This window comes from Phaethon aethereus, assembly GCF_964289735.1.
Source record: "Phaethon aethereus genome assembly, chromosome: 3".
Lineage (NCBI taxonomy): Eukaryota > Metazoa > Chordata > Aves > Phaethontiformes > Phaethontidae > Phaethon > Phaethon aethereus.
In genome coordinates, this window is record NC_138576.1 from 21819592 (window position 1) to 21836001 (window position 16410).

At 36.8% G+C, this 16410-nt stretch overlaps 1 protein-coding gene across 1 annotated transcript in view; it reads right to left on the reverse strand.

Annotated features, from left to right (window-relative positions):
- SNTG2 (syntrophin gamma 2) overlaps positions 1-16410 on the reverse strand; it is a gene marked incomplete at its 5' end in the record, with an annotated part of 308679 nt that overhangs the window by 171644 nt on the left and 120625 nt on the right. Inside the window, one exon of the mRNA XM_081997695.1 lies at positions 10057-10194. Coding sequence (XP_081853821.1) covers positions 10057-10194 — 138 coding nt within the window. The remainder of the gene's footprint in view (positions 1-10056; positions 10195-16410) is intronic.

The window sequence follows — 16410 nt, forward strand, 5'->3', positions numbered from 1 at the left end:
ATAGCTCGGAGACAGGGTCTTTATTCCAAAACAATACAATGTTCTGTGCACTGGGGTAAACAACTGCACTGCAGAACAAGCTGTTAAACGTGTGAACATGCGTAAAAGATTTTGCCCCAGCTTCAGATGCTGATAGCCATAGTCCACAGATAAAAGCAGTGCAAGTAATATATTCTTAAATTCAGCCTGCACCTTTCGCTTACATGTAGTTCCAAAAGGTGTTAGAAATCCAGGGAAAGCCAATTCCAGAAAAGCTCGGTACTGAAACAGCATGTGTAACTATATAGATGGGAGGAGAAGGGCCTTAAAAGGTTTCAGTCATCAATATTGAAATAATGACCAGTGAGGCAGAAACTTTCAAAACTCCAAGAATGATGCCAGGCAAGAATATATTGAAAAACAGGTACAATATAAATTTTAAAACATATAAGAGGCAGACATCATACAAAAGAACACCATGCCAACAACTACATAGAGAAGCGACTGCTTGGCAACAGGAGGTGTAATGCTGCTTATAACAGCTACTAAGGATGATATAACTGAAAAAAAATCCTGTACTTTTAATAGTTCTCTAAATTACATTTGAAAATATAATTAATTTTGAAATTATATGGTCAAAGTCAAATACCAGTCTTTTAGGTATGAGATAGCTCTTGACATAGAAAAATTTCTAGATTCTTTTAAAACACAATGACTCAACAGAAACATTTATCTCTGGAAAGGTCTTTTGTGTCTTGGTATTCATTCATATGAAGTGACATGACTGGAGCTTAATGGGCAACATGAGAAGGCCATTACAGTCCTTATTTTTGGTACTGGTTTTTAGTGAGATTTTATATCTACCTGTCAATGCCTACCCTTACGTCATTATTACCAGGTTGTTAACACCTAAGACTGGCACTTGTGCTAAAGGATTTTTCATTTGGAAAAATATTTTATATATATCTATATATATATCTCTTAATGAACAAAGTACTAAAGGGATTTCAGAAGGAGATTCTGCTTGAAGCAGTCCACACTTATTGATATAAATGGATAAATTTGGAAAAAGTTTCTATATGTACCATATTTCCCTTTTTTGTGCCAGTCTACATGAAAATATTAATGAATGTTTGTATTTCCAAACATCAAGCAGAAGCACATGGTAGAAAATGCCAGAATGCTTGAAATAGCCCATCTTATTCAGATTTTGTTGACATTTTTCTAAGAAACCCATTCACAATGGCTAGAATAGGTTGGAAGACAAAGATGGACAACACTTCGATTTATTTTATTCTTTTCCCTCCTACCTAATCAGTATGTGTAAGACCACTGTGCTGACTCCAGCAGTGCCCTCCTGGGCTGCCCCGTCCCCCTGCCGTGGGGCAGGGAGGTCATGTAGGGAACCATTGCACTGGCTTCTCTCCTGGGTGGGCATCTCCCCCGCTGTAGGACTTGGATGTCAAGTGACTTGTCAACTTTAAATATAGCCATGACTAAACATGCCTTGGTACCTGAGCCCATCTAGTCCCCAGTCTCAAACCACAACAAACTATTACCTTAAGAGAGAACAGGCAAGGTAAGTGGCTAAACAGAAAGGCAGGAAAATGTGAGCAAAGAAAACATTCATTGCTGCATTGTTCAGAGTTCTGAGTACTTTTTTTTGTTAGATAAACAAACTTTATTCCCACTACCACAGTTGCATCTGTCATTTATTGGAAAGAGTAGTCTCAATAGGCCTTCTTACTTGTTGAAAATAAGATGACAAATTTACTACAGGTACTACATGGCAGGTTGACGATAGAAAATAAAAGCCAGTCTTAGGCCATGATGGCAGTAACAACAGAGCTTGCTACCCAGGCCCTTGGGAAACATGCATTGTAAAGGAAGAAGCAAAACAAGAAAGTGCAATATGAAGAGTTAAAAGAGAGCGCTGTAACCTGTCCTGCATGGACGCAAGGGAAGATACAGTCTGATACCAGAAGAGGTAAGAAGATAAAGACAGGTACTTAACATACCAGCCATATCTTATCTTCCTTTTCTTCAGCAACTCTTGAAGCAATGACAGGGAACTTATGAGATAAAAAATGATTGAATGAACAGATCCTGTGAGAATGTGAAACACAGTAAAATGTATCATAAAATGTGGACATCCTGCAGGTTGTTACATATCCAAAAAGAAAAAAAAGAGGATGCAGTGAAGAACAGGAATATGTGAAATCCTTCAAGTAGTTTTCTTCTCAAGATAGAGAACATGATGAAGATTTTTTCGGCTCATACTCCACCTCTCCAGCCCCAGAACTTCCTCAGCAAATTGTTCTGCATGTGTTTAACGCTTCACCAAGTACAGAGATCTCCCCTTCTGCTCACACAGCCCTTGCTTGTCACTCATCGGCAGCGCACTTGGACCTTCCCAGTGGCTGCAGGCTGCAGTCAGCCTTCTGTCTGACTCTTCCTAGAAATAGGGATTTTAAACTACAGTAGGGAGTGCTCTTGCCAAAACTATTTCCAGATGGAATTCAGAAGAAACAATACTGAGGTGAGAAAGTGCATGCAGCAGCCCTAATGAGAGGGGCTGATAGATTATGGTTAATCACGGAGTCTAATAATATAGGCATCTACATGATAAAGCTAGAACCATGTAGCCTTATGCTGATGTGTGAAGACACCGTATGACATATCATGCAGCACATCAGATGAACTGCAGTGCCATCACCTAGAACTGGGACACAGAGATTCCTTCAGGGTCAAAAACCACTTAACTAGAAGCCAGAAAGCACCAAATTTTGATCACTTCCTTAATCACTATTGTTACTCCCTATATATGTCCCACAACCTTTATTAAAAACAGTGAGCATACACAAATCTTAAGAAATAAGTGGAGCATGAAGAAAAATGTAAATGTCACAGACTTAGCCACTTTGGTCAGACTGAATGTGCCACACCTGTTCATTTCCACTAATACTCCCTCTCAGGAAATGTAACCACCACAATCGTATAATTAACCAGGTAAAAAATCAAAGAATGCACTGAAAAATAATGTAACAGGTTTTCTGTAAGACTAAACTGGGAAATCAAAGAACCTTTGCTCTACTGTTTAGTTGTAACATATCTGGCATTCAGGAAAAGCTTTTTGCTCAAAGGGTACCTGTATAAACTTTAGTCCCAAATCTGTATAATTTTTAATAGAGTGTTTTATATTCTTAGACATAGTTGCATTGTTTTAAAAGACAGTTTAGCTCGGATAGTGGAATGAATTATGGAGACAATGGAAATATAACTCAAGAAACCTCAAGAAAGGGAAGGAAAGACAAATTAGTCCTCCATGGCATCATGTGATGCCTCATTCTCCACTTCCATGAAGAGAAGGCAAGTTGTAATAAGGCACATGTAGACAGAAAGGAACATATTATTTTGAATGGGAAAGAGAGTTTTGGAACTCAGCTCCTTGCATTGCACAGGATGTCAACTTTTCCCAAAAAGAACAGGAAGAATGCAGCTATAAAAATCAACTGAGGCATGCCAGTTGCTGTTGAGTTTTGTATAAAGACAAAGCAGATCTTTTCACATGATAGTGAAGATCTGGGACAGCTGCATAGAATCGTTACTAAATATGGTATAATAAGATATTTTTTATTGATTCATCTTATTATAACTGTTTCCACTACTGTAGATCAAAGATTTTTGGGGGAGTTGTTTTTGGTTTTGTTTTTGTTTTTAACATTAGTTATTAGTAAATAATTAGTAAATTATTAGTAAAAATTAGTAAAATGAATTAGTAAAAATTAGTAAAAAATTAGTAAAATGAAGTTACTAATTTTGTTTTCAAAGCCTGACAACCTAAAGGAGAATTATACAAAAGACAGAACCGGATTGTTGGTGGATGCACAAAAAAAAAAAACGATGAGAGACAACAGTCACAACTTACAGCAACGGAAATTCCAACTGAGCATAACAACGTGAAATAATTTCACAGTGAAAGTGGTTAAACATTAGAAGAGGCTGCCCAAAGAGGTGGTGGCATCTCCATCCTTGGAGATACTCTAAAGGTGAATGTACAAAGCTCTCAGCAACTTGCCCAAACTTGGAAGCTATCCCCTCTTTGAGTAGTGGTTTTAATTAGATGACCTCAAGCGGTCCCTTTCAATCTAAATTATTCCATGATCTACTCTAGTAAAAATGACTGTGACAAACCCCACCATAGTTTATTTTCCAGGGTGTAGTGATCATATTAAATGTGTCTGATTGAAACACATTCAGTCTTGGTATGAGTTCACAAGAATCCTCTGGAACTCCTCCACTGAGTTGTAAGATGCTTAATTTGGGACAGAAGTTTTCTTTGGCAAGTTGTATGAGAGAACCTGGGACTCAGACTGTTCTCAGACTGATGATACAGATTAAGTCTATGCAGATCATCTACAAATATGGATTTCCAGAGTTACTAACAACATATATAATATCCTGTGTCAAGATATGATTATACTTCTTTCTTTTCCCATTAAAAATATGTTGATTTCCTTCAAGTAAAAAGGCATCCTATAACAATGAATTATAGCTAAATCCTGCCAGAACACAGCTGTTCTTTATCTGAGTGATTTGCATTCATTTTTCTCAACCTTTCACATGTTGGCTGGTGTGAAGACAAAGACGAACAGTAGCGGTTGCGCCCATCAACATCCCACATACCATAACTGGAAAGGTTTATGCTTCCATTGCAGTCAGATATGTTGCCCCTAACTGCTGAAGATTTTAAACTGCTGCGTAAGCTCCCATAATATATACAGTTCCAATTTACCAATCCTGACAGTTTGTCATGGGTCCGGTATAACAAATTAATTGTGATTTTAATAAAGGACACATATGTTTGTACATATCCCTTATTTACCAGGTAGTAACACCAACGTTGTGCTGCCTTTCTTTTCTATCTTGTTGGTATGAATGCTTATCTTAGCTAGACTCTTCCCATGTCTCAGGGAAAGATTATTTTTCAGGGATAACCATAGTGTCCTTTGCATTCTTCTGTTCTGTTATATTTATTAGCCTTTTTACTTAAGCTACTTACTCTTTTTATCTTTAACAATAAAGGGTTTTTTTGTTGTGTTAATGAATACTCATATTTATTATTTATCTTGTGATACAAATTTTTAACTCTTCTCAAACTGACAGCAACACAAGCTCACGAACTTTCATAATAAAGTTCCTAAGAAATTATTTGATAGCTATCTTCTAAATATCTAGGTCAGTTTTCCAGAGAATAGAAAAACAAACAAAACCAAATAGAAAAATAATGTATTTTTTCCACACGAGTGATCTCTGTTTCAAAATGAAGAGTATTTATTTAATTACTTGAAGTTTCCAAAAAGATAGAAAATTTTAATTATTAGCTTTTTTAAAAGTAATTTTGTACTAAAATACCATACCAGTGATGGCAGAATAGGCACTGAGCAAACAGTAATATTAGTAGTCGTCTAGATAGAAAAATCCTTGGGTTAAAAAAAAAAAAAAATTATTAGACTTTAATGCAGACTGTTCCCTAGAGGTTTTCTAAAACATTCTTCCCTGTCCTTATTAGCATCCGAGTTATAAAGAAGAAGTCATAGCAGTCTCATCAGGGATTTACACAATACTTTCAGGCACCGTTTCCATTTTTTGAATCAACAAAACAACTAATCTTGCTATTTTTCTTCACCTACCTTGCTTCATTCTGATAAAGTCCAGCTAAGACATGGCTTGTGAAGCTGGACAATTGAGTACCCAGGATGCAAATGTTTTTGTTATTCTAATTCTATTAGACTCACATAAGCATCTGAGGAGTCCTCTTCCAATCAAGATGCCAGGAGTCTGCATTAGAAACCTATTTGCCCAACCACTGACCGAGTCAGAGACAATTCAGCTCTGTGAGAAGGACTGATTTTGACAAAAAGCCAGATGCATTTATTTTCTTTTTTCGTACTTTGCAAGTGGAGTTAGGGGGAAAAAAAAAGATACAGAAATAAAATGCAAAGTAAAAGAAAAAAAATCACTTATGAAAAAAGGAGAGGCATAAAACTGTGGGCAGACAACAGGAGAAGGATGATAGCCATACACATGGAAGAAAAACAAGGAATATTAAGGGTGAGGTGCTCTATGTAAGAAATTAATTTTAGCATGTTGAATGACAAAAAGTTGAAGCAAAATCATAAATTAATGAAGAATGAAGTATAAAAATGAATGCCTCCCTGTTTCTGCTTTAACTGAAAATGGATCTCTCCCTGTCTGTCATACAATTAATTCCCTTCTCTGAGTAGTGTTAAACTTCAAATCTAGAAAAAAGTAATCTTTTGTTAAAAATACTTAAAAGATAATGAAAAATGTCTATTTATTGTCAACATTTTCAACTATTCCTGTCAACACTCTCATGCTTGGCTTCTTTGAGCGCTCACCAATTCAGATGCACATATACATTTTCCTTTTTCCTATGAATCTGAACACCCCAAATATAGCACTAAGCCATGAAGACTTGCTTAGAACACTTGGATTAGCCAAGTCTGAAGTTCTGAAATACATCTCGATTGCATATTGATCGAATACAAAGATCGCGTATTTAATCAAATAACTATAATATATATAAATATAATATAAAAAATAATTTTAATAAATACAATACATTCTATTAAAAAAGTAATTTTATAAAATAAAACACTGGGAAACATTATTTCTTACAATGGTTCCACTTTCAGAAGGATTTTAACAGATATTTAAAAGCCATTTTATCTACAGTGAAAAATCTGAAAACTAAGGAAAAGAAACAATTGCCTTTACATTATTTCTTCTATATGCATCTTGAATTTCACAAACTGTGTTCTTCTCTCTCATTACTCAACATCCAAGTCCAAGAATGCAAGAAGTAGCGAAATGGGATGAACGGACATTAAATTACAGAAATCCAGCTCTACAATTTCTTGTCAAAGGTGAAGCTTTCTTAGTGCTTAAAAGTAACATCTAAATGAATGGCAGATGGCAAAATATGAAACAAGAATAGATCTAGATGATGGTAGTAAAAGGTAATTTATAGTGAGAGCCTTTTATCTTTGGGAATAATCTATACCGTTGCAAGTCCAAAACCAAAGGCTTTTTTTTCCCCTCCTGCATGTTTGAGGTGACTACAGAAAGAAGGCAAATGACTTATTTCTTTTTTTGTTGCAAAGGAACTAGTTTGATGAATGGTCATGTGTAAAATATAGATTAACTACGAATACCTGAGAAAGAAAAAGTATAAAAAGAAGGAAAATAAATCAGTAAAACAATGTGATTGTTTGTGACTGCTATAGAATTGATTTTCAGGTTATTATTTTCTATTAATATTTTAAATCATACAGCACAGGGATGAAAATTATTTTCTTGAACCACTTGAAAAGTAAAGCATTTAACTCTCTGGAATTTATCTCATGTAGCTGTAAATGTAAAATTTCAGAATTACCAAAAACAGTGCTAGAGAACTACCAGCTATTTCAGCCTGATTTCAAATTCTGGTTTTGAGTTCCTATATACTAGCAATTTATATACCGTAAAAATTACAGTGTTCATCTTCATATTACACTCAACTGGCCTCTATATTAAATGCTAGTGTTCCAAAAGTTTTTATTTGGTTCAAAGTATAATAGAAAAAGCAAATACTGTCATGAAGCCATAGCTTAGTCCATTTTTCTCATTAGAGTTTGACAACAGAAGCCCACAAGGAGTGAAGATAACACTTCCAGAAAAGGACATCTTGGGGAGATCTTGCAAGGAACATGGAAAAACAACGGATCAGAGCCTTAAAATTTAGTTTTCAGACTCTTCAGTAAGAAAACTTAAGGAAAACAGGAAGATAACATTAAAAATGTTTTCCAGGAAAGGTCAGCTTGGCAGGTCTGCCCATGCTGTCTGTCAACAGAAAGAGGACGAAAGAAATCCCTCCTGAATGGATTTTACACTTAAAGCCACATTGTACTTTGCAACTCAAAACTAAAGTAGCATCTGAATTGCATTTGAAATTCCCTCACTCTTACACATTAACACTATTTCCATATCCCAGAAAAGCTGCCTCCATTCTGATACAGTCTCAGGAGTCACTCCTCTCCAGGCTTACCCACAGTGCATTTGCTACTGGTCATGAAATACAGCCGAGGAACTTCAGCTCGTTTTGGATGTGGAGGCTGCATATCCCAGTTCTGCATGTTCTGCAAGGTCTCTTACTTCCCAGAATTTCTTTCAAAATCAAGCTCCTCCTGTATTGTAACAGTTTGTCTTCCTGTCCTGTCTTCCATCAGGAAATACTATTTAGGGTACCCATAAAACTTACAAGTGCATCAAAGTCAGACTCAAACCAAATCTCAGTATTAACAGGAAGAGATAGACTTGATTTTTTGTTTTGGTGGTTTTTAGTTTGTTTTTTTTTCTGTTTTGTTTTGGGATTTTTTGTGTTTTTTGGGGGGTTGGTTTTTTTTTGAGTGACCAAAGAATGAAGATACATATACAGAATTGATACAGACATTTGTCAGATGCAGCCAGCCTGGGCTGATTCAGCCAAGAAGTAATCTGGGACTAGGTAGGATAGAATTTTTTATTCTTTTTCTATGAAAGTTTATACACAAGGCATTTAAATACCACTGAGTCCAAAGCAATCATGGATACTTATATGCACAGACACCATCTGTTGCAGCCGCATGATATTTTACTACGACTCTTGCAACCACAATTTGCATACAACTTATCAGCACTACCAGCAACGTCTGCAGTTAAAAGCTGCAGTTTCTTCAGGCTGCTCAGTGAAGCAGAAAGTATATGCAAGCTGATGATTTTTGGCTGAGGCTTATATTCATTTCAGCAAACCAACCCGAATGGAACATGCCTTTCACTTCACTGAGTGGTCTCCCACTAGTTGTGTACTGACACAACCTTTTTGAACACATCTAAGAGCAAGTCATGTTCCACAGAGTTCCATGGACAAGTTTTGAAACCGGTACATAATTATTCTAACTACTGAAAGCTATTTCAAATTATTTCTGTGTGATATTAAACAATTTATATAAATATTTACTATGGCAGAAATGAAACATGGTTTTGCTTTATATGGACAGACTCTCTCTCTGACACGTACTCACGTATATATATATGAATACCCACTATATACTTTTTGGCTCCTAATTCTTATCAGAACATCACAAACTCAGTTGATGTCCCCTAGTGCCAGATTTTATGTTTACATGACATGTGCAATACAGCAAGTGGGCAGAAAGGCTGCCCCTTAGCCTTCTCGGAGGAGGCTGCTATGAATTGTTCTCTCTAGCAAATACCAGCACAGTTCATGAAATTTATTTTACTCACTAAACTTTGGGATACCGACACTTAGTTTTAAGAGAAACACTGCTTATATGAGGAAATAAAATACACTGTTTGTGGATGTCCATAACCTAGACACCACTGCTGTGCTGCTTATGCAAAATGCCAGCAGTTTTTCTAATGACATAATTAAATGGTGATAGAGAAGATTCCTCTATAGCTTGGGGGAGCCACATGTTTTGAAAAAGCAGCATAACTGAATTTTGGGGAAAAAAGCACTACATACATGCTGGCATTGATTAAGCCCAATCTGTGCCTGAAAGAGAATTAAAGTGAAATAAATGTCTGTCAAGGGTTCTCTCAGCCAGCTCTATGTCCTTGAACAGACATCCTGTCAAATGCCTGATACACAAATAAAGAAAACTCTGATGTACTAGTTTACTGTTAAAATGTTTTCATGTGAAATACTTTTTTTTTTCCCCCCCCTTCATTTAATGGCCTAACAACAGTTGGTGGAAGAATGCTGTAATCTCTAGTATTTATATACAATTTCTCTCCTGTTAAGGTTACATATATTAGAATAAAGAACATATAGTACTGGCCAAAAAAGTTTTTATACGCAAGTATGTAAGTATGCACAAAAACCCCAACAACTGATCATTACATGTATTTCTATTACCCAATAAAATCTCTTGCACTCCAATACCATAAGCTGAGCTCTGCAGAAGACATTGAAGTGCATAGTCAAAAACACAGAGATATAGAAGCACTTACATTTGCACTGTGATCACTTCCACTAACACAGATGACATCTTGTTTTTGAATTGTTAATACCTCTTTTGTAAGCTTCAGTCGGATGTCATAAGCATTTTCGGATACTTCATCATACAACAATGCAACACCAGTTTTAGTCTGTGAAAGCAAGGCACAGAAACCAAAAATTTAAGAATATGAACATTTCATAATGATAAATAGCATCTACCCCATTCAATACATGATGCATATAAATGAGCATTGCTTACAGAATTGCATTACAGTGGAAAATTGGTTTGCTTTCCAGTCTTCAAATGGATTAGACACAAAAAGGCTCTTCCGTACTGTAAAATAGGAGCTAAATGGTCTTTGAAACAGACATTAATATGTTAAAAAAAGTAAAAAAAAAAAAAAAAAAATTCTTCATTTTGCTGTTCCACAAAGGAGTGTTGCCATTCAATGATGTCCTATTTGTTTTTAATTGTACAACTTACTGTGAAACTGCATTAGCAGCAGATAGTTATATCTAAATGTATGTAAACACATTTTCCAGTTTCAGCAAGAAGTGGGGAAGTGCAATGTTGTTCCTGTACCCTTCATAAAGGTTTACTTTAAGATATAGAGTAAGATATACAGTTCTATTACAGTAGAAAACTGTTTTCACATTGTAAAACATACAAATAAATACAGGTGTTACAGAATTTCTATTTGTTTAGGTCAAGACAGACATACATTTCTGAAGTTACTTCATCACTGGAATAATAACTAGTAAACTCTATAGGATAATTAAGTATTTTGGTATAAACAATGTTTTCTCCATGAGTAGTAGGAAAGAAATTCTATTTTAACTTCTGGTTTATTTACTTACACACAAATTTTCCTCTAATATTCAGTCAGATATTTCCTTAAACAAAAAAACGTGGAATTAGGACCGCTTATAGCTATTTGTTAAAATAAGCAAACTAATGCAATTTCAGGGCTTTACAGTCATTGAACAGAAGAGAAAAAGCAAAACACCTGTTCTGAAACGGATGGCCATATTTAAAAGTAATGTTTGTTTATTAATTTATAATGTATTTAACAGCATCATCACAAGATCACTTTCTTCTATGCAAGTGAAGAATCAAACATAATTTAAGGTTTAGCTGACCGTTTGTTTCTAAGAGATGATTTAAAATCAAGTTGTTCATCATTGTTTTGTTGAATAGTAGAGTGTGTAAAGAACAGAGTAATGGAGTTAAAGAAGAAACACGCCCTGTGCACTGAATGAATGCTTGAGAGATTTTAAAATAAAATAAAACAAAACACAGAACATTATCTTCATAATAATATTTGCATTTCCATAAAATTAGGGAGAAAGGTCTGTGGTAATCATCAATAAAACCTTTTGGACTTTAGAGTCAGGATCAGTTTAAGCTTAAGGCACTTAAATTCAGATGTGGTGTAGCTCTGCGCAGCAACCGAGTATCAAAGCCTCCCTTACAGCAGAAATGGAAAATGCAGCCCAGAGAGCAATTCAGTTTACCCTAAACTACATCCACAGCAGTTGCTGAATTGCTCATGAGGTTCTGCTCTTCCTGGGCTCAAAGCAGTTGTCCCCATGTAGGCCACTGCTGCCACTGAAGACACTTCAGGGTATCTAAGACCTCCACACATGTAAGGCTGACACGGGCTTTTTAGGACACCCAGGTCCTTCTCTAGCTGGAGGCGAGAACAGATTTCCGTGATTATAACAGGATATAGACACTGGCCATGCCAGCAGACATCCACATGTAGGTATCTTTGGCTTTAAATGGATCTCACCAAAGGTTTACAGTGTAGAAATCCACATCTAGGACAGCCATTTAGGTTCTGTCAAGCCACTGGTGAGCAACAGAGACCTGTGAGGCATGATTTACATGATCTTTTTTATACATCCATCTAGAAGGGAACAAATTACATCCTAGCTCTCTACTTTGACTTAAAAAATAAATATAAATAACATCTCAGACACAAGTATCTTAATTCTGGGCAGGTAAATTCTGTCCTTAGTGTTTGCTGGGAATGCCTAAATGAAATAAAGTTCAGTGACGGTGTAAAGCCTTAATCCTTCTCATTTGTTTGGAAACCAGTATTTCTTCATTTTCCCAAAGTTTTAAAATTTTTTACATTTCCAGCATGTGTGGATGTTTTATCAATACAATTTTGTGAATGACAACATATGAAAACTGTGCCAACACCATCCGCTTAAAAGCCATGCTGCATGACAACAAGTATTTTCAAACAGTAGAACTGCCTTGAAAAAACACCCTCCCTGCATTTTTCTGCTCTTCAGAGGTTGTGCATCACTATCCCACCCGGACTGGCAACTGTTGTTAGTTTTGCTGACATGCCAGAGCATGCTTTACAGAAACACTGAAAGAACAGAGCTCTAGAGAGCTCTTTATACAGCCTAAACCCAGGACATTTCTCTGGCTAGTAATCGTTACATATGTTTAGAAGTAACACGATTAAAAAACCCCTGAACTTTCATTTGTAACAGACAGTCACGTAATGAATGAAATACTTTGAGTGACCGATTAAATAGCTTAGCATTTTCCATCACACTACTTAAACTGAAAGTCTCACTGAAACTCATCTATTCCTATTAAAATCCAATACCTACCTCACACTCCATCTAATTTCTGATGTGATCTAAGATGACGTGTAGCAATACCTTATTTGCTTTCAGAATCAGTAACATTAATCTAGATTTCTCTCAGCCTTTCAAGTAGGCTTTTTTTAGGCCACTATAAATGGCTGTGAATCAGTTCAGCACATTCCCTTGTTCTCTCTTTGCATTAAAGAGATGGCATACGTAACTCCAGCAGGCAAATGCCAGTACAGACCAACTCCTTCTTCAAACAAGGATCTTTGAATGGGAACTTAGTCTTTGCATGTACATGTATATCCAGCATTTTAACTAGGCTATGTCCACCTTGATTTCTCATTTAAAAACTGTCTATACAGTATCTGTTCTAATAACTGTTATCAGAAAATGAGGACTGAAAAGTAGAAATAACTCCTCAAAATGATGTAGTAACGTTAGAGATCATATACCAAATTTGCATGTGTTTTGTAATAAAAACCATGCAGAAAGTACATAGGGAGTTATCTCAATAGGATTTAAGTGCTTGCAATGAGATGTAGGGGAATATAAATTTAAACTCACTTGGGCAGATGAGGAAATTAAATGTTGATTTTTGTGTCTCTGACAGTTTTCTAGACACTGGCCTCAGGAGAAGGGGTGTGTTGTGTGCCTGTGCACGTCCACGTAAGTGGTGGGAGGAAAAGAAAAGGAGGTCGGTAGCACAAGCATCACAGCAGCTGTGACTTTTAAGAAAGCTTAGTCACTGCTCTGGTTTTGAAAGAAAAAAACCCACTGAAACCTACTTTCTCAAGCAAGCTCAGAAACTGTCAATACCACAGAGAAGAAAACATCACTCTCTAGAGGGAGCTAGAATTGCAGATGAATCCTTTTATCAGTTTTATTGTTGACTACTTAAGGCAGGTCCCTAGCCAGTGTACTTGCTTTACAGTGCTCCCCATTCAGCATAACGTTTTGAGACCCTATTCAAAATACCATAACTCTTTTAACGCACTGTATCTGCAGCCTAAAGCTCACAGCTGCAAATTCAGTTTCAAAGTAGGCATATCTAAGCCAAACTTCAGTCTTACTGGCATAAAATACTTGTCTTCACTGCTGTAAGCTTTATTTTGAAAAAGCTTGCAAAAAAACGAGCCAGAGTTTAAAAGAGGTGTTGAGATTTACTAGGTTTTCTTCAGAAACTATTTACTTGTTTATGTCCATTTGTTTCTGAAAGGAGTTAGAGCAATATTTGTCAGGCTTTTCATGCTAGTAACTGAGGAGAGGCAGCAAATGTTCAAGGCTCTTACACAGATGATCGGAAAATTCAGATGAGATTCTTAATACAATCATATAATATATTTGTATGCATTCAGAGCGGATGTCAGAGTACATGCAGTCCAGAGCTATTATTTTGATTTAAATTGTGAAGTTCTGTTAATTCCCTCTGCTTATCTGTGTTTTAGCAATTGTGATCACTACTGTTGCCAACTAAATGGTGTACTAGTGTCTTAAATCCTTATAAAAATGGATCATCTGGAGTTTTCCCTACTTCAAAAAAGTCTTTGCATTGAGTTACATTGGTCCTCCAGCAGAAATCACAGCTTGCTGATCTTCATCCTTAATAAATATATCCATAGCTGCAGTGGCATGGCAATTCAATTTTTAACTGCTAAAATGCATTTATAAATGACCTTTCTTCATTGTAAATAAAATTCTTCTAGTACTATATTTTAACTTTTTTTCCCAACTAAAATTGCATATTAGATTTCCACACAAATATTTTATCAGCAATATTTACACCCCAGAGATCTAGTGATCAAATTCTCTACTCCAATTTAAATTTTTTTTTCAGGAAAACAACTGTGTCAAAATTCCATACCTGTGGTATACTGATGGTTGGAACACCTGCTGAAGACACAGGAGAATTGGAGCCACTGATTTTTATCCCGCATCACTTCAGATTAGGCAGAAAGAGAACTTCAGGCAGTCCCACACAGCCAGTGCTCTGACCGCTGTTACAGCAGGCTCAAATTTACTCTCTCTCATAACTGGTTTGATATGTTTTCTACACCACATCTATTATTGTAATGTCAAAGACATTTTGTCAGAAAAGGGAAGAATTCAAAGTTAAAATCACTTTAAGTAATATAAAAAATATTTTAAAAATGGGATGAAGTGTAACAGAAAAAAATGTGCAAGGTGCTACACTCTAGGAAGAACAGTCACTTGCATGGTAGAAGAAAACTTTTCTTCACCATTTCTAAAGGGAAGAAAACAGGTAGGTAGCAGTGAGGATTGACAGCAAAATATTGGCATCAATATCTTGTTGTTGCAATAAAGGCAAACAGATATTTTGACTGCTCTCCTTTGGGTTCTTTTGTACAGATTAGCTTTTTCTCAATCTCACAAGACAATGCTCAAAAGTAAACACAGTTCTTCAGCTGGGTAGTTGGGTTCCTTAAACACTGCTGAATGTGAAGGAAGAATAATTTAATTCCCATTAAGTAATCCATCACCACCGTTGCATTTAATACATCCCACTATATTGTCTCCTTTTATACAGTGTTATGTCAGCGTTGATTCATGGCTACACTACAGAGAAGAGGTAATGAACTGAAAAGGGTCATGAGAAAAACAAAAAAATTAAAAGCGATCAGAGACCTGGAAAATAGGACCTATAATTCTGCATGAATTCTGGTTGTTAAATTTAAAGACAGAATACAAGAGGACATAATGACAGTTTTAAGTACTCCAAAATGAATGAAATAATCAGATAACAAAATAATTCAGAAATCTCCTCCTTTTGACACATTCCAGCTACAAGGAAACTGAAGTCCTTGAAGAGATTGCTGGGACAGATTATGGACACCCATTGCTATTGGATTCTAAAAGAAAACTGAACAAACATCTGCCCAAATGGTACAGGTACTAATCCTTTCACAGGGAAAAATCCTAGAAAATGCAGTTTCTTTCAAATCTATTTGTCCCTGATGCTAATATTCAGAATTACATGAGTGGTGCGGTTGACAAGCCTGAGGGATGGGATGCCATCCAGAGGGACCTGGACAAGCTCAAGGAATGGGCCCGTGTGAACCTCATGAGGTTCAACAAGGCCAAGTGCAGGGTCCTGCACCTGCGTTGGGGTAACACCCAGCATCAGTACAAGCTGGGGGATGAAGGTATTGAGAGAAGCCCTGCCAGGAAGGACTTGGAGGTACTGGTGGATGAAAAGCCAGACATGAGCCGTCAATGTGTGCTCACAACCCAGGAGGCCATCTGTATCCTGGGCTGCATCCAAAGCAGCGTGGCCAGCAGGTCAAGGGAGGTGATTCTGCCCCTCTACTCTTCTCTGGTGAGATCCCACCTGCAGTCCTGCATCCAGCTCTGGAGCCCTCAGCACAGGAAAGACATGGACCTGTTGGAGAGGGTCCAAGGGAGGGCCACAAAGATGACCAGAAGCATAGAACACCTCTCCTGTGAGGACAGGCTGAGAGAGTTGGGGTTGTTCAGCCTGGAGAAGAGAAGGCTCCAGGGAGACCTTATTGCAGCCTTCCAGTACTTCAAGGGGGCTTCTAAGAAAGATGGGGACAGATTTTTAGCAGGGCCTGTTGCGATAGGTCAAGGTGTAATGGTTTTAAACTAAAAGAGAGTAGATTTAGACTAGACATAAAGAAGAAATTTTTCACCATGAGAGTGGTGAAACACCAGCCCAGGTTGCCCAGAGAGGTGGTAGATGCCCCATCCCTGGAAACATTCCAGGTCAGGTT